At 31.7% G+C, this 20,253-nt stretch overlaps 2 protein-coding genes across 2 annotated transcripts in view; one reads left to right on the top strand and one right to left on the bottom strand.

The window, feature by feature from the left end:
* The window catches only part of LOC139491916 (protein eyes shut homolog), a 102,900-nt gene extending 95,363 nt beyond the window's left edge, over positions 1-7,537 (top strand). The window contains exons 30-35 of the mRNA XM_071279846.1: positions 190-329; positions 831-917; positions 2,816-2,891; positions 4,130-4,270; positions 6,201-6,231; positions 7,185-7,537. Of these exons, the coding sequence (XP_071135947.1) occupies positions 190-329; positions 831-917; positions 2,816-2,891; positions 4,130-4,270; positions 6,201-6,231; positions 7,185-7,323 (614 nt within the window). The 3' untranslated portion in view covers positions 7,324-7,537. The remainder of the gene's footprint in view (positions 1-189; positions 330-830; positions 918-2,815; positions 2,892-4,129; positions 4,271-6,200; positions 6,232-7,184) is intronic.
* LOC139491931 (E3 ubiquitin-protein ligase HACE1-like) overlaps positions 1-20,253 on the bottom strand; it is a 428,049-nt gene that overhangs the window by 238,539 nt on the left and 169,257 nt on the right. The window lies entirely within an intron of this gene.

Raw genomic sequence — 20,253 nt, 5'->3', positions numbered from 1 at the left:
GATGGTCTTTCCCTGCTAACTGCCATCATTGAATGTTTATCAATAAATACATTTTGCTGTTTCCAAGTATTATTGACATGAACGCTATCTTTATTGTTTTAAAACCAATTAAAACATACGTGTTATTTATTTCTGTCCTATTAGAAATTTTTTTATGTAATTCAAAATGACTTTTATTCTATTTTACAGCTCCAGGAAAAGTGACAAAATTTGAGATAATGACACCAGCGAATGTTTTTACGACAATGCAAGTTGCATGGGCTATACCTCTATTAAGAGAAAGAAATAGTATCATAAAAGAGTATATAATAAAACATAACATCAGTGGGGTATGTGTATATTAAAACTAACCAGATAAATATCGGTCCTGGCAATAACGTGCGAAATCAAAATACCTGAATTATTTTATTATTAATAGAATCACGACCAAAAACGCAAAAAGAAGCAAAATGAACAAATTAAATTCAAGCAGCCAAACAAAAAGAGAATAACAGCAAAATCTTGCAAGATCAATTTTCCAAATCATTATTAGGTACGATTTTTTTTATTGTAATGAAGACAATGAAGAGAAAAATTATATTTTCGCATACTAGCCTCCATACAATGACACAGTAAAACAAGATAAATTGACTAAAACGTATGCCAAACACTTCACATTAAAGGAGGGTGATATGATATTATTAAACTTTTTTTATTTTAGTTGTGATACGTATAACAAGTTCAATTTGGACAACAATGGTTTGATTGTTGATTTTTACTATCAATAGAAGGCTATTTGAATTTGTAAATAGACATGTTAGATAATGTATATCGTTTCATCCTTTTTTCAGGTAACGATAGTTGAAACTATTCCTGCAGAATCTGAGGTGTTACAAAAATTTTATTACATTACACCGGATAGATACTACAAAGTTGAGGTAAGAGTGCTTAAGGTGGTTCCTAACACTACATGGAGATAACTCTGTAAAATCAGCAGAACGTTTTAATGACGTTGTGTTGTTAAGGGAATATTAAGCTTCTCAATGATCAAAATAAGTGTTTGTCAAACTGCTATATAACCAGTGTAATTTTTCTGATTAAACGGTTGGTTAAAATTTTTTGAAGTTTTTATATTTTTGTCAAAGGGTCAAAGTTAATATTTTTTCAAGATTTTAAGAAAATTAAACGAGCCAAATTCATTTTAGTTAAAGTGTTGAGTACCACCTTAATGTGACTGTCGTACAAGTGAGAATTTTAGCTTACTATAAAACAAGGTTTAATCAACCATTGCTAACACAAGGAAATGCCTATTTCAAGTTTGAAATATGACAGTTGTTTTCCATTCGTTAGATATGTTAAAACTGTTTTATTCGAGTTCTGTAGTTTTGTATTGTTTTACATTTCTGACATGTAAGATGCCAATGAAGAACTGGACAATTATTATTAGACCAATACCTAGATTTGCATAATCAGAATAAAAAATAAACAAAATTTCATGGTTTTATTGCCGAAACAAGAGGTACTTTCTGAATGTCAGCAAAAGAAGTAAACGACTATTTCAAAATGAAAATACAAATCCAAGGACAAACAATAGTTAACGAAATAGAACGTCAAAAACAAACACAGATTTGAATAACCATATTAAAATTACCGATAATCATAATGAGTTTGAACGTTATTTAAGTGATACCACTACAGGGAGATAACTGTAAAATCAGCTTAACGTTTTAATCACGTTGTAATGTTAAAGAAATATTAAGCTTCTCAAGGATTAAAACTAGTGTTTGTTAAACTGCTATATATCCAAAGAATTTTTTCCGAGAAAGTGTGTGGTTTACGTTTTTTGAAGTTTTTACATATTTTTGTCTATGGGTCAAAGTAAATATTTTGACAAACTTTTATGAAAATTAATCGAGTCAAATTAAATTTAGTCAGGGTGTTTGGTACAACTTCATTGTTACAAAATCCAATGAAAGAAAAGAACATTACTTTAATTCAATCCGTCTGACGCGCTTTTTCTAAATTAACCTAGTACTTCATTAATGCCCAAAACAAACTGATTAAAAGTCAGAGTTGAAAATGTATAAATCTATGAAACGCATAGAGCTGTATGAACAAAACAAAACTTTACATGAGAGACATGAAACCTTTGTTACTTAATAATTTCCTAATTTATCAACTGTAAATTACATAAATATGTAAATATGTTTTGAATCAATTCGGATCGATGGCAAAAACTACTGATCATAAGCTGATAGTTTTCTCTGGAACTAAATGGAAAGATTTATCAACCCAATTCAACTGGAAAGTAGTGTCAACCCAGTATAAGTACTAAGATTATTACTTACATAGATAGCGTGCGTCGGATGCGTTTTTAATAAGCCTTCAACAAATAATTAGTCATTTTTATATAAAAAGGTTCTGTAAAATGAAAGATTCGTCATCACCGTTATAATCTTGTCATAATCAAAATCATCGCTTTCTTTAAAGGTTATCAGTAGAAATTAGTGTATGAGCCGTAAAACAATTTTGAAAAACCCGTATAATACGCAAAAACAAACCTTGTTATGGGTTGAAAGACAATAATTGATATTACCAAATGAAAACATTAGAAAATGCGACAAAGTAGGTTATAGAAAAAAACCTCGGGATAAATATCCAAAGTATTAAATATTGCAGGTATTTGGATCAGTGGTAACTTCCTGCTGTAATGCAGACACAAGTGTAGTTAATGACCAGTGATAATTCGAACAATGCTTGTGGCATGCAATTTTTGGTATGAGTTTAGTATATTTAGTCAAGGAATATTGATAATTACATTATTTCTCTTTAACAGCTATCTGCAGCAAACATACTTAACCAACATGGAGAGAAAGTTCAAAAAATATATTTTGCGTCATCAAAAAGTAAAGGTAAGCATTTACAGATCTCAGATTGCCTATACCTGTATGTGTAACTGCAAATTTATGTTTACATAGGAGAAAACAAATTGTCCATATAACTCACGGATTTCGCTTGCATTATATCTTCTAGATTTATATTATTATTTAAAATAATAGTGTTCATTAACTAAACAAAAAACGCTGGATGAGGCACTGTATTTCTTTGGAGCAATGCAACGACCTTATTTATAGAAAGCCATAATATGTCAGAAAATCATTCCCATACACATACACTCACATTGTAATTGAAACAAAAAATCCTTTACTACTTAGTTTTCCGGCAACCTTGAATGGTATTTGATATAATTAAGAAATCTAGCCCAAAATGTAACACATAAGACGATGACAAGTCCAACTTCACCAATACTACAATGTACGTTCTTAATCAACACCACAATATAGCATATGGAGCTCGGATGTTGATAAAATACATGACTATGAAGCTAAGAGTCCCGGATGCTGAATCAAGAAGCACACATGTTAACTAAAATTTGACGAACAAAACATATTTTTCTATTATTGTACGTTGATTTAATGCTAGAAGAATTGAATTTTTCTTTAAAAAACTTAGTACACAGTTTATCAATAATAGAAATAACCGATGATAGATACTTTCTTTTAAACAATTTGTAATATATCGATCTTTCTAATTTGCGATATAATAGCACAATCCGATCTCCAAAAACTATTCACATTCATAACAAGAGGACGCTTGAAAATAGGCAGCATTGTTATCTTAAAAATAAACAGTTGGAGGGTAGTAAGGTGCATCAACTACCTTGCAAAAAAAAAGCAAACAATGTCCTTGTAAAAAAACTACATGTTCTTAAGTCGGACAAGTTCACAAAACACTGCACAAATAACTAATTATAACGAAGCTCAAAACCAAGCAAGAAATGAGGATGATCCTAGATGTTTCAGAGGGTTTGTGTACTTTCTTATCAACATCTATTAACTGTCGTGTATCCCAGACAAATATAAAGACGCTGATTAATCTCATACGATAATTTCTTAATAGAGGAAAAGAACCGAGATTGACAGAGATTGACCTTACAACAATGTCTTTCGTTTACATGGTTATTTGTATGGTTATTTGTGACTTATGTATTTTGTAACATGATACCAGTCAACCGGGATTATAATTTAGTGTTTCAGATAAAGTTCATTTATCAAAATATAAGACGTCTTATAGATTAATATTTTTGTAGCACAATTGTCAGATACAGGGTATTCAATTGAAACAGTAGTAGGAGCTGCAGTTGGTGGTATTCTATGTAGTGTTATTGTTCTCGTATTAATATTTTGGTTATTCTGGAGACACAGAAATAATAAAACTTCTAAACCGTCAAGTAAGTATTAGTGTTTAAACTAAAATTATAATATGCATAATGATGTGATATACACAGTATGTGACAGTTAGTATTAACGAAGGAAGACACACACACACACGACTTCTCGAGTTCAACTTAAAGTCTTTAATTAGACAAGTTTCCATACTCTAAATCGCTGGACGGAAAAAGATGTGAGTACATCTATCAGCGATGGACAAAAAGCAATCATCATCTTAAAAGTAAATTCTCTAAATAACAAGAATATTAGTTGAAAGACATAAACATGATAAACATAGCCCATTCTCTTTTTATCCAGGATAGTTATATCAATATTACATGCAATACAAATCAGCATAGGAATAGCATATTACTACATTATATCGGTAAAGTAAGAAACAACAAATAAAGTACAAGCAACACCATTATTATTTATCTATACCGAAGAATTCCTGCAGTGAATAAAATTAAAATCAAGGTATATGCTGGTATCACTCCATGCTTTTTAACATTCAAATATCGGGTTCTGTATTTAAAAAAAGATGTCATATATCAATCAAAATTATAGACATGACTAGAACACACCCGCGAAATCGCGGGCATTCAGAGCGTAGTTTAAAGTATCAGTATGTAAAGTGTTGTTGGAAGAATTTTGTTAAATACAGAATGACTGGAGAATTTCAGCAAAAGTATCATAAGTCATAGGTTATTGGGGACAGGAAAATGTTTTTTTTACCCTCCACCTTTATTTCCAAAGCTCACAATGTTTGGTTTTCTATCAATTTCAATATGAACATACATTTAGTATGTTATGAACATTTATTTAAGTAAGGAGCCTGTAATTCAGTGGTTGTCGATTGTTTATGTGTTACATATTTGTTTTTCGTTCATTTTTTGTACATAAATAAGGCCGCTAGTTTTCTCGTTTGCATTGTTTTACATTGTCATTTCGGAGCCTTTTGAAGCTGAGTATGCGGTATGGGCTTTACTCTTTGTTGAAGGCCGTACGGTAACCTATAATTATTAATTTCTTTGTCATTTTGGTCTCTTGTGCAGAGTTGTCTCAACATGGCAATCATACCACATCTTCTTATTTTTTTGTAATCAATGAATTTTGTAAAAGATTTAATGATTGGAGAATTTCAGAAAAAGTATCAAAAGTTCACATGAATAATTTTAGCGCTTATCTGTATATTATGAACATTCATTACTATATAAATAAAGCGTATTTACTTTCAATTCTAAGTTTACTAATCGATCCATGGTGATCATTGATATAGTATACAGACCCTCTCTATTTATTAAACTCTGTGACTGCCGTGGATAGTAAACTTGAAAATGATAGCAGATAAAATTCTGAAAATACACTTTATTCGTAGTATATGTATGTTCAAAGTATACAGAAAAACGCAAACCGGAAGTCTAATCTGACTTAAAATTTCGTACAATGACGGGACAATACCCGGATGCCTTTTTTCTCGTTTTCTCCTTAAATAACTCAATCTGAATAATCATATGAATGGATGACAAATGCGACTATGCACTGTACCTATAGGACACAGAGGCGTGTTGATTAATTTATTGTGGAAAGAAGAGAAGCGACACCAAAAATGAGGTCTTCTCGTTTAATAGTATAGATAAACACTACTTGTTCATAACCGAAAGTGTAATGCAACAAAAAAACGAAGATAAAAAAACCCATTTAACGTATGTTTTTTGCGTTATCAATACAAAAAAGGGAATTTATATATCAAGGCTTACAAGTACCGAAAAATTTAAATAAATAATAAAAAGAAGACGACGAATATTATAAGTTATTTTGATTTGTCTTGAAAAAGTTTCAGCATATCGACTATATGCATTGGATTTTATTATCGATTGTACGATTTTAATGAATTGTAGGGTTTTTTTTTCTGTAAAATTAATTAAATTCTCGACATTGTTTTTACAGGAACAAAACATGCACGTGAGGAGTCAAAAATGTAAGTAGAAAGTACATACAAGCCTAGTACTTGGTGGTAATTGATACAGCATGACCTAATTAATTAAACAAATGATTGTGTATCACATTATGAAATTAGTTTTTTAGTGTTTAATACCATTATTTATTACAATGTATAGTTATATGAAATTGAATCTACTGCATATATTTGTCCTAAAGGAAAAATGCCTTTTTATTGACTGCAACATAATGAACGAAAGGCATAGTATGAAAGTTTGTGGAGAGATGGGCTTCAAATGAGGACAAAAAAGATACCAAATGATCGGATGGATAAATCCTTTCTATTAAACAGGGACTTATTATTAAACAGCAGTGTCATTTGATCAGGAATGCAGCATAATATATTTTCACATCAAATTCATTTTTAATCCACCATGTGTGCGTTTAGAAAAAAATATATTGTCATTAGTGGTACTTGAATTTAAATGTAGGAAATATCACATTGCTATACATCATAATGCACTCATATGAAAACCTTTAGAGACACACGACAAAGTGCGCTATATTCATTCATAAAGTACCTTTGATTTGAGATGGTTACCGTCAAAAGTCACCACGCAAATATTACAATTGAAGATCAAATAGCTTAACAGTATCAAAGTTCTAGTTATTCGGCACGTAACACAATAGTGAACCTTAAGAACGCCAGTAAAGTCATCGACCTAGTGATGGCTATACACAATTGGAAGTAAATATCAAATGCGCAAAGTTTGTAAGTTTATAACAACGGCGGTAAATGCCAAATATAAGACATTTGAAAGTATCAAGTGTTGAAAATGAGAGCTTGAGCTCTCCGTGTCTATACATATCTTGATGTTTATCGACATTTTATAACATGTTGATTTTAATTACAACACATACAGATATGAACGCAATTAACTATGACTATATCACGTTACATAGCCATGAATTTTAAAAGTATTATATTTTCAGTGGAGACCAGTACGAAGACATAGGAATGGACAATGCATCCTTTTACCAAGACTTTGAAGAAAAAGACAATCCGAATGTATATGACCAGATTGGTCGAGTACACACTGTAGACAAACACTATGAAAATATGTTACCTTAAAAGTATTTTAACCTGCTTTGCTTGATATGTATTGTAACAAAGTTCATCTTGCACTACGCATGTTCATATAGAACCGTCATTGCGGGAACCTAATAAGCTCTGACGCTAACGACAGTAATCATACCTAACTAATACATTAAGAATATGTAACTACCATCCCGCTTACATGTTCAGTTATTAATTTAGTAGGCTAATAAATATACTGTGTAACAATCTTATTTGTTCGTTAGTTTACTGAACATAATATAATTAGAGACACCGATCGAACTACACAACAAAGGATATACCATCGATATTTTTTTTCTATTATACACGGATTATGATTTGTACGCAATACGTGATTTCTCTTAGCACAACTGGTTAAACAGCCCATTCCAGAGCTTTGGAGCCAAAAGTTTCGAAAATTTTACATACAAAAATACTCTCATAAAACCTTGTGAAAATTTGTACTTACAAAAGTATTATTGATCCTTGGAATCGCCTATGGTAAATATTTCTTAAGTTTTCACACCAACAAAACAAAGGGTAAAAAATATAACATTTCATAACATTATGATTTTCAACATTATTTTACTTCTAGCAAAAGTATATCAGAATCCCTTCCTTTAACTTAATGATGTTATACTGGGACCCATACAATGATAATTGTTCGGATGCAGTATGAATTGAATTCGATCACAAGTGACAAATACAGACAGAGAGATTTTTATGTTTTGACTTACAAAATGAATATTTTTAAGGCTTTTGTATAAAATATTTCATCTGAAAACACAAACTGACATGGTCCAGCATACCAATTATTAAAAAGAAATTTTGAGTAACGGGAAGTTTTGCAAATTAGTATAGATATAATACCTATTAAATTACAAACAGTGTTTTTCTACATACAGTACCTTTGGTAAGTGGAAACACATTGATTGGTTTAGGCATTATTTTGTAAGAAAACAATACCCTAAATAATGTTCACACAAAATATATTATTAATGGTTAATGAATTTTTTCAAAGAGAGTTTTGTTCATTTTGAACAACGTTTTGCCTTGCGTCGGAGAGATAGATTTGCTTGAGACATCCGTAACATTTCCTTTTTATATCTGATTTATTGGCATTATGGGTTTTGTCCGTCCGTTCGCCAGTCCGTCCTGCTTCAGGTTAAAGTTTTTGGTCGAGGTAGTTTTTGATGAAGTTGAAGTCCAAACAACTTGAAACTTAGTATACATGTTCCTTATGATATGATCTTTGTACGTTTAATGCCAAGAGTTGTTACCCATCTTTTCCGGTCTACTGAACATAGAAAATTGTTATGCGGATTAGGTATCTCTTGTTTCATTTTAATTTGAGTATTTTTTTCTTCAGAGGGGAGAGGGATTTCATTTTGTGGCGAGAAACACGTATCGAATATGAATTAAAAAAAAAACATGAAACACTGATGAAAGTTACTTTTTGAAAATAAAACATAAGTGTATATAACATCCCACGTTCATCCCACGTACATATACTCTATCTCGGTTAAATGCCATTTACTGCAAGTGAAGTAGTGCTTACTTTTATTTCAGCACAGATCTGCTTTTGACTGTCTCATTTTTTGCTCACCTAGCATAAAAGGCCAATCGAGCTTTTCTCATTACTTGGCGTCCGTCGTCGTCGTCGTCGTAAGTCGTTGTCTGTTGTCGTCTGTTAATATTTACAAAAATCTTCTCCTCTGAAACTATTGGGCCACATTTAAGTAAATCTGACGAGGTAAAAATGTTCACATTGCTAAGATCTATCTGCCCTGAAATGTTCAGATGCATCAGACATCCCGTTGTTGGATTGCTGCCCCTGAATAAGTAATATTAGTAAAATTTAAGTTTTTTGTTATTATCTTTAATATCAATATAGATAATGATTAACTGTAAACAGCAATCATGTTCAGCAAAGTAAGATCTAAAATTAAGTCAAGCAGACCAAAATTGTCAATTGACCCCTTAAGGAGTAATTGCCCTTTTGAGTATTTTTTTACCAATTTTTCTATATGAAACTATTGAGACAAATTTAACCAAACTTGGCCATAAGCATCATTATGGTATTTAGTTTAACCTCGCCCGTCAACAATCATGACCGACATTGCTAAAAATAGAACATAGGTATAAAATGCAGTTAACATAAAAAATCAGGTGAGCGACACAGCTCTTTGGAGCCTCTAGTTTATATAAACACGTTAAATTTCAAAAAAAAAAAACAACAAAAAATTAAATCATTATCATTATCATATTTCTATCGTTTATTGTCAACCAAAGGTTCACAATTAGATGAAATATAGTGCTTGCATTGTAAAACACCGAGGATAATTAGAAACGAAAAGTTTCTAATCAAAAGGCAAAATCAAGTGCCGAAACATATCACACGAATGGGTAACACATGTCATATTCCTGACTTGGTCCTGGCATTTTCTTATTTAAAAAGGTTATATTAAACCTGGTTTTATAGCTAGCTATACCTTCTATTCGTATGACAGTCGCATTAAATTTCATTAAAATGAAAACACTGTGTGAATAAAACAAACAGAAAAAATAGGTAAAAATATCTTAAATAAGGGTACATCAGTCAACATTATGGTTTTTATATATCTCAACTTGTACGATTCGCTCGTGAATGTAAAACGTATTAGATTTTAGCGAGATACATTTTTGTATAACTGAAAATTTATTTCACTAGGGTTTCCGATATCACACACTAGTCAAAACATAAACATGTACTTCATTCGTAAATATAACTCAACACAATCTTTCATGGTAATATTCTTTACAAAGCACAACAATGTTAGTATTCACCTCAGAAGCTAACAAAACATTTAAACAGACTTATTAAGAAGGGATATAGTTACGATACTGTTGTCAAATCATTAAAGATTGCATATTTTAGGTTTCATATTGATACACGTATAAGCTCTTTGCATCGGAATTAAACATATTTTTTGTAAAACCAGTTGTTGACATGACACGGGTTATTTCTTTTCGTTTGTAGCTCACATGGCCGAAAGTCAGCTTTTCTCATCCCTTGGCGCCCGTCGTCGTCGTCATTAACTTTTACAACAATCTTCTCCTCTGAAACTACTGGTCCAAATGTAACCAAACTTAGTCACAGTCATTATTGGGGTATCTTGACTAAAGATTGTGTCCAATGACCTAGCCAACGAATCAAAATTACAGCCATTCATAAATATAGAACATAAGATAAAATGTAGATTCTGGCTTATATCTCTGAAACAAAAGCATTTAGAGCAAAATTTGTCAACTGATTGCTCAAGGAGCTATTGCCATTTAAAGTCAAATTTACAGCCCAGTAGTCAGCACTTTTTGTGCTGACATGAATTATCATTGATATGGTTATATTTATAAATTAACTGGTTACAAAATTTTGAATTTTTGAAAAACTACCTCGGATATAGATTACCTTAGCTGTAATTGACATAACTTTTAGGAATTTTGGTCCTTAATGCTCTTTAACTTCGTACTTTATTTGGCCTTTTTAACTTTTTTGGATTCGAGCGTCACTGATGAGTCTTTTGTAGACGAAACGCGCGTCTGGCGTATATACACAATTTAGTCTTGGTATCTATGATGAGTTTAATTATTAACAAGTGTTTGTAAATATTTGTATTCTTTAACAAAAGTCTTCACCTGAAACAACTCAGAAAATTTTAACCAAACTTGGCCACAAATAGGCATTACGGTATTTGTTTTTCTTAAATGTTTCCGATGACGCTGTTTGCTAACCAACATGGCAGACATGGCTAACAGATATAACATAGGAATAAATGAAGTTTTTGACATATCTCTGAAACTGGAATAAAAGAAAACTGGTTGCATTATTTAATGCATCAATTGCAAATAAAATTTCAATTGAGCGGTACAGACTCCTTCATGTCCTAGGAGCATCTAGTTTAATGACTCCATCATATGGTTAACTCTGTAAGAATATATGTCTGTTTCATCGTATGTGTGTTATGTGTGGAATACACTACATGTATGTCTTGTTTTATCAATTATTTGAATTGACTTAAAATTTTAAAGAAAGATAAACTAAAGATCAAATAAATACTGTAAATACAGTCAGTCCCAAAACAGGACAGATTAAAAGCACAAAGAAAATATGTATTCGAAGGGTTGAGATCTCACAAAACATGATTAACAATGTTTAACTCCACCACATTTTAAAACCTGCCCAAATCAGAAGACTCTTCATTTTGTAAGTCTTATATGTGTTTTATTATATTTTAGTTCATTTATATGTGTTGGAGTGAAAACGTATATTTTAAGGATATCCAAACCCTTCGTAATACTGGTGTACATAGGCAAACAGTTTTTGCAATAAAAGATTTGTTTATCGTCGTACTTATTAAATAAGATGAAGGGGCGTTTTATTAGTAATTAATGAATGAATATGACAGTATACAATGACTCAATCAAATAATCAATCAATCAATCAAGTTGCACATACCTTCCAACAAGTCACATCAATCAATATGTATGAAGAACTGGACCTAATAGATATAGGAAGATGTGGTGTGAGTGCCAATGAGACAACTCTCCATACAAATAACAATTTAAAAAGTAAACCATTATAGGTTAAAGTACGGCCTTCAACACGGAGCCTTAGCTCACACCGAACAACAAGCTATAAAGGGCCCCAAAATTACTAGTGTAAAACCATTCAAACGGGAAAACCAACGGTCTAATCTATATAAACAAAACGAGAAACGAGAAACACGTATATATTACATAAACAAACGACAACTACTGTACATCAGATTCCTGACTTAGGACAGGTGCAAACATTTGCAGCGGGATTAAACGTTTTAATGGATCCAAACCTTCTCCCTTTTTCTGAAACAATAGCATAACATCACAACAAAGAAAAACATACGATAAAATATCAATTGGCAGACTTAACTCAATCAAAAAACGTATGATTAAACAATGAACGAATAAATTTGATCTGCGATATCTGAATACAAATGCACAGTTAATTAAATATTAGAGACAAACATTCATGACCAAAAAGCTAACAAACAAATTCAAAAACAGGACATGACTGAGAAATATTTAACCAATCAATGTTCACTTTAGAAAAAAAACGGTTTTTTTATAATCTTGAAGTTTATACAAATGTTGTAAGAATAAGTGAAGATATTACAAATAATCAAAGCTGGTGTACAGACAAGATCCGTATAAATAAAAAATGACAAAAAAGCATTATAAACAGTATCAACAGGTCGAATTAACAAGAAAATACGATTTGAGAGTACTCGCAGTTACTGACAGCTAGTTAAAAGCCAAAACCAATTAATAATAAAAAATCATGCATCAGAGACTAAAATCGACTAAAACACATCACAGGGATTTAGTATTTTAACGTCATTAATAGTCAAAGAAGACATGACTTGTGCAATGCCAAAAATAAATGTATCGACAGGTAGTAGTATAGTGAAGAGCGACTTCTATAGAAATAAAAGTTAACGTGTCTGTGTCTCTATACATCTCGCCTCAAAAGATAATGAAATTTAGTTATGTTTTAATTTGCTAATGACAATATCAATATTAGTGCCAATGTGAACTATATTCAGAGATCTTATTACAATATTGGTACGATAACCCTTACTTATAAGTTTGTTTAAAGGTTCGATGAGTTTACAAGGATCACATAGTGATTTCCTCGCTTTAAGTACAATATTACCATAAAATTTAGGATGTGAAATACCATTTTTAATAAGCTTTCTACAGGTATAGCCAAATTTACTAATCAAATCTTTGTATCTATGAAAGAATTTAGTAAAAGTTTTAAGTAATTTATGGTATCGAAATCCCTGACACAACAATTTACCAGTGATGCATTGATTACGTTCGTTAAAATCTATGACATCAGAACACACACGGGCAAACCGAACGAGTTGCGATATATAAACACCGTATGATGGAGCCAAAGGCACATCGCCGTCTAAAAAAGGAAAATTAACAATAGGAAATGAAAAATCGTCTCTTTTGTCGTAAATTTTAGTGTGAAGTTTCCCGTTTGAAATTGAAATGTCTAAATCTAGAAAAGGAAAACTGCTGCTGTTTATGTTAGATTTAGTTAAAGTAAGTTTGTTTGGGTAAATTTCTGAAGTATATTTAGAGACTGTATGCAAACGTCTCATTTAACCAACCAATAATCTTTAGAAAAGATTGATAAACCTTCACGCCACAATGCTTTGTATACTCATTTGGAGCAAAGGTAGAAGGTCCATAAGTATTTTGAAAATTTGAAATAAGCTGTATTTGGCAAAACGTTTATGATTTTTTTTCCTCAATGCTCTTCAAATTCGTACTTTATTTGGCCTTTAAAACATTTTTTGATTCGAGTGTCACTGATGAGTCTTTTGTAGACGAAACGCGCGTCTGGCGTAAATATGAAATTTTAATCCTGGTATCTATTGTTAGTTTATTTAGTATGAATTATTAGATAATTACTTTTGAGATGATCATTTTAGTCCGGCGGCTACAAGCATATTTCAGACGAATTGTGCACATTCTGCTACAAGCATGAAATTTGGCATAGACCTTCCTAAACTATTACTCTTTTATTTCAGATAGGGAGGCATTTGAAAAAAATGTCTCACTTCCGGTAAAATCCAAAATGGCGGACTTCATACTTAAATCAGCCCAATATCAAAGGCTAGTATTTGAAAAGGTGTTATTATCATGCTACAACCATAATATTTGGTACAAATCTTTGTTTTGTTTTACTTTTGGATATATTATATTGTTTAGATGTCTTCATTCATGGTAAATTCCAACATGGTGGACATTGTACTAAAATAAGCTTATTTTTTAGGGAGGGTAACTGAAATGTGTTCAAACGTATTGCTACTATCATTACATTGCACAGGAACCTTTCTTTGGTGCTTCTAATGGATACAATGTATAAAAAATCTGTCTTTAAAACCCCTACTTCCGGTAATATTCAAAATGGCGGACATAGAAATATCAATTCATTATTTAAATATTCAACTTTTTTTTCAAAATGTAAAGAAAATGTTGTTTTTTGTGCTGGTCATTTATATTTTGGCTTTAAGTTATCCTCAAAACCCCTTATTTAATTCTGTTGTAAATGTTTAAATACAAAGTTGACACTTCCGGTAACAAATATGGCGTAAATTTCAAAGATGAGTACTCAATCCATTTCTTCGATGTAGAGTTTTGGATAGATTGATTAAAAAAAACCAGTATAATACTAAAACATTTTTAAAATTACTACTATTTGGCCAAGAAATACATGTTTATTCACAGTCCCTACCACAAAGCAGTGCACTGGAGACCCGATTTTCCACATTAACAACGACCGAGACATCCTTTCTTACATCCAAAATGTACAAGCTTTTGACAAAATGATGAGGCCTCAGAAAGAGTTTTTTAAAAGGGATCCTCTATCAAACTATCATCTGTCTTTATTTTTTTTTACTTTTTAAGGCGTTATCAGTTGATTTTCGATCTGTGAGTTTGACTGTCCCTCTGGTATCTTCTGTCCCTCATTCCAATTTTAATCATTTTTGACAGTTTATTCTTGGTGATATTCGTGTCAATCACGATATTTTGGAAAAAGAGGAATTGCTATGTGTAGGTTTCAGAACTCTCAAGTTCCGTCTGGTCAATCGCATAAGTGTAACGGTGCACGATTTGATCCTAAATATCGGTGTTCGTGAAATGACAGAGAATGAAAGTCGTTGCGTTAAGATCATACATAGAGAACAAGTTGTTGCAACGTATTTCCGATAACACAGCCTGTCACTCAATGATATGTTCATCATATTCCGAAACGATAGCTGGATCGATAATGTGTTCATTTATCTCATTTACCGAAGCAAGTGAACGTGGAGCCTAACTTTTATTTTTCAAAATGTCCATGAGGCTTTTAAATACTTTGAAATTTATAATATTTGTGGGATTACAATTTTAGTTTATTTCGGGGGTTCAAGTTAAGAAATAATTTTCCTTTTAAATGAAGAGCAAATTGTCTAAAGTTCATTTGCAGATTTTTCCAAATCAATGAAACAAATATCCACGTAAATATTTAGTTTTATACACGAATATAAACGAACTCGCAGTATTTTCTGGATGAAAACGTATACTTGTTTCACACAATAAACACTTACTATAATATTATCGAGTACAAACAATATTTAAAGACAATCTGCTTCTGTTTCATTCCTTTCTAGATTTTCATATTCAAACTCATAAAAGAGGGACGAAAGATACCAAAGGGACAGTCAAACTCATAAATCTAAAACAAACTGACAACGCCATGGCTAAAAATAAAAAAGACAAACAGAAAAACAATAGTACACACGACACAACATAGAAAACTAAAGAATAAACAACACGAACCCCACCAAAAACTAGGGGTGATCTCAGGTGCTCCGGAAGGGTAAGCAGATCCTGCTCCACATGTGGCACCCGTCGTGTTGCTTAAGTGATTACAAATCCGGCAAATAGTCTAATTCGGTAGGTCATATTCATGAAAGGGAAGGGGATTGTAGTTTCGACGTAAGGAACATATCCGATATCATTTGTGAAACGGTTATTCCATAACGGTCAACCAACTCGTGATGGCGTCCGTAAAATTTACGAAGGGATGATTTCAACTTCACCATTTGGAACTCTTGGTTTAATAGCTTCCTTGTGAGCAGCAAACCTCTATCAAGAAAATCATGATAGGAAATGCAAGCACGGGAATATCGTATCAATTGGGAGATATATACCCCGTATGCAGGTGCTGCTGGAATGTTGCTACTTAGAAATGGAAAGTTCACAATTGGAAAGCTGAAATCATCTCTTTTGTCGTAAAGTTTTGTTTTCAACCGACCCTCATTGTCAATTTCTAGATGTAAGTCAAGATATGAAGCCGACTTAACTGTATCTGTAGTATCCTTTATCTCTAGTTCGATTGGATAGATGCGTTCCACATAGTCACCAAATTTTGAATTGTTTAGTGAAAGAACATCATCTATATAGCGGAAAGTAGAGTTAAAGGATATTGCTAACTTCTTATCTTTCTTCCTAAGAAGTTCCTGCATGAAGTCAGCCTCATAATAATAAAGAAACAAGTCGGCGAGTAGAGGGGTACAGTTTGTTCCCATTGGAATGCCGACAGTCTGTTGAAAAACACGTCCTCCGAACGTAACAAATATGTTGCCAATCAAGAAATCAAGCATCTTGATAATATCAGTTTCAGAGAATTTTTTGTTTGAATCAGAGTGATTCTTTACAAAGTAGGATTTATCCCTCCCTAAGACAAGATACTTGTATCTACGTTGGCCATTCTTTTTTATGAAGCAAAGTAATATCAACTCTTTCAATTTGTCTTTAGTTTGGAATGTGGAATACTTGTGTACAGGGTAGAAAAGTCAAATGTTTTAATACTGTTACAAGATGAAAGAGAGTTAGATTGTATGTACTCTAAAAGATCTTTTGAATTTTTAAGTATCCACATCTGATTCACGCCACCTCTAGAATAGGCAGTTTCACAATAACTTTGAAGCCCGTCTTTGATTGCTGATAAAATAGATGTTAATAATTTAGAAAGAGGTTTCGTGGAGCACTTGTAATAAATCATAAGATTGCATATCATTCTTGATTTTTAACGCTATAAAACTGCACATTAAAGAAAACTATCACAAAGTCGTATTCAAATGTACATAATATACAATTGTCCTCACACGATTCAGTTGGTACAACGTATATTAAAAATTAAATAATACTTACTACATTTAAAAGAAGACTTTATGCACTAAATTATATTTATTATTTCAAATGTAAACAAACGTATTACATTCAACAATTTAATGACCTCGATGCTTAGATAAACTTGTTCTATTCAATACTTTTTGTGATAGTTGAATAGGTTTTTTCTACAATGTTAGGCTAATAAAATGCATTAGGAAGTTTTTCATATATACATCAGATATATAAATATGTTTACCTGATTAAAGTCTTTGAACACTGTGCAATATGACATGTATAGTCAATATATATTATTGGCACTTCTATACTATCATTCTTGCTAAACATACCACTTTTTCAACAGTTTTTATTTATTATGCATCGGCAAAACATCGTGATGACTTTCTAGATCGAAGTAAGAGGTATTGTTTTTGATAAATTAATTAGTCATCAGAGTAAAGTATATTTTTTCTGGTTGACTAAAAAGTATGTAAACAACTGTCTTTGTTGCTGAGGAATTAAAATTAGCATCTTCTTTTTCCCTTCTTTTGTTAATTTTCGTAGCATTTAGTGTCTTCATTGTATTCCTTTCATAACTTATCTAGACACCAAACGATAAAGAACAGGTCAAAGCCAAAAAAAAAAAAAACGATTAAAGCAAAACATTGTTACATTTGTTAGATATGTTATAAACACTACTGAGGTATATGATTTAGCTGGTACAAATCATATTAAATAGTAAGAACGTTTACCTACTTACGTTTAAACATACTTTTTAAGATGACAAATCATTTAATTCAGTGGTATTTATAACCTTAAACTCATCCCTATCGTATTAATAAACCTTTTCAACAACTCTTGACACCGACTAATGCCACCTACAGTTTACAGGTAAAATGGAAGGGACGTCTTAAAGACAAAAACATCTGACTATTATAACGTATACAAATTCGATTTGGCGGTTATACATGTATATAGCTAGCGAAGATAATATATATATAAAAAAGGGGGAAAAATATATTTCTCTATCTGTATTTACACGCCATTTCACGTAGACTTGATTAAAAAAATTACTGCAATCATTCCGCATCCTAATCAGCTATTATGATTATGCCGCATTCCAATAACAATACATACATGTGTTTCTGCAAAATTTTGAGAAATATGAATCATAATTACTGGACTATCTGTCCGTGTGATACACACTTGTAAACACGGTCCAGTTTGTGTTTTTCAAACGATCAAAACCGTACCCGATGTACATATTCAATTTTGGGAGGGGTAACAAAGTTCGAAGGAAAATATCACATCGTCATTTTTACCAAACGAAGGACTACGCCGCTTTAAGATACCATGTTTAAGTTGATGTATTCCGTCATGAATAGGGAGGGGATTTAATTGATTTCTCGTTCCAATGTATCATTACTTAAGCAAAACATACCTGCATATGGAATTTATAATTCAAGACGCTAGTTACTATAGAGCTTTGGCATTGCAAATTCTTTTTGGACAGTGCCAATTAGGGGTTGGGAGTCCAATGACTAAGATTATCCCTTATTTAATTATATGGTAGTCCTCACGAACTGATTGACCAATATAATTGCCCGTGTTCTAAAAAACAAGATACGTTGTCCCTTAAACGTGGAGTCATAATTTTCCAGTTTTCGAAAAAAAAACCTTTGGGTTTCTTTCTAGAAGCGGGAATTGCTTAGCAATGGATTTCAATGTTGATCGTGTTGATCAAGTATCGTTGGTTTTATATGTTACACTGTCATTGCTATCTTTTATCTTATTTTTTTGTCAACGGGTCAGAAATTGTTTCTGTTTCTCTTTTCCTTGACAAAGCTTTCCCGGATTTATAATTTTTTCTATTTTTTCGTACTTATGATTCTATGGGAATTTTTTTGTCCCCAATAAGAATAGTAAAACCCCGTCGCAAGTTTTGTGCGTCTGAACCAAGTCCTAAAAATGTACGGCCTTCACACGGTTGATATTTTAATGAATGATATCACATTTTGACTTTATGCTTCGCTTTTATATTTGATTCCTTTTTAGTCGATCAGAGATCGCTGTTTTTTTCATTTTTTTCTCTTCTTTTTTTTGTACCGTAAAGATAATCCTTATCTTCATTCTAAATTAAAAAATCCATGCCAGTTGGACTTTTCATTTTTACACAGCGTGACTTGGATAGTGACTTGTCAAAGTAATACTCACATCTCTCTTCTTATTTTTAACTTCTATCTTCTCCATTATTTTGGATGTCGTTTCAAGCACAACCTTCAAAATGACAATCATTTATAAACTGGAGATATTGTTTAAGCCGAAATACATGCAGAAAAGTGTGATTCTGCCAGACTTTTTCCATGGATTTTTATTATGCAAATACGACATTATATATTCAAATATTATATTCGGGTGTACCCTCAAACTTGTTTATATATCTCTTCAACTATTGGTTTTGAATTTTATTCCGATAATATAGAAAGTTATGGAGATCCGGTTTGGTTACTAATTATACAACCATTTATCTAAAACCAAAGGCCGAGGTTTTGGACGACTTTAAATCAACTGTAGTTTTCAACAATAATCAACACCGATACTTTTTTTTTGGACCCTGCGATGACAAAGTGCAAAACAAACGAAAAGAAAAAAACCCTGAAAAACTAAATAACTATACATAACTTCAACAGATAGCATCTGAAACAACCATTGGATGACACACATTGATTGGCGCAAAAAGAATGTTTATGTCATCAATATTGCTTTTTGCAGTTGCTGTTCATTTTAATAAGAAAAGTGTGGAAAGATCAAAAAGTTCTTTTCCTTCATTCTTTATTGAAATTTGGCTTTTATTTTCAGAACAGAACCTTATGCGTTTGCATTGTATAAATTGTTAACTTATCTGGACATGAAACTATTGAGACACGGCAATATGAGTATGGACTTCCTTATTACTTCAATTTAGTTCTTTTCCTCTCACACATAGTATTCACTTTATCATTTTCAGAATATATATCAATATTAAAACATTTTGTAAAATACATTACCTAACCGTCTAAGTTAAAACATGAATAGTGCATTAAATTAAGTGAAGTCGCGTAACATAAAAGAATATAGTTTCAATCGTATTATGAAAAGAATTTGTGAATGATACACTTCTAAAAATAAATTCATTTGAATTGATATAATACA

Source organism: Mytilus edulis, chromosome 10 (genome assembly GCF_963676685.1).
Source record: "Mytilus edulis chromosome 10, xbMytEdul2.2, whole genome shotgun sequence".
Lineage (NCBI taxonomy): Eukaryota > Metazoa > Mollusca > Bivalvia > Mytilida > Mytilidae > Mytilus > Mytilus edulis.
This window is presented reverse-complemented; position numbering and strand designations above follow the sequence as displayed.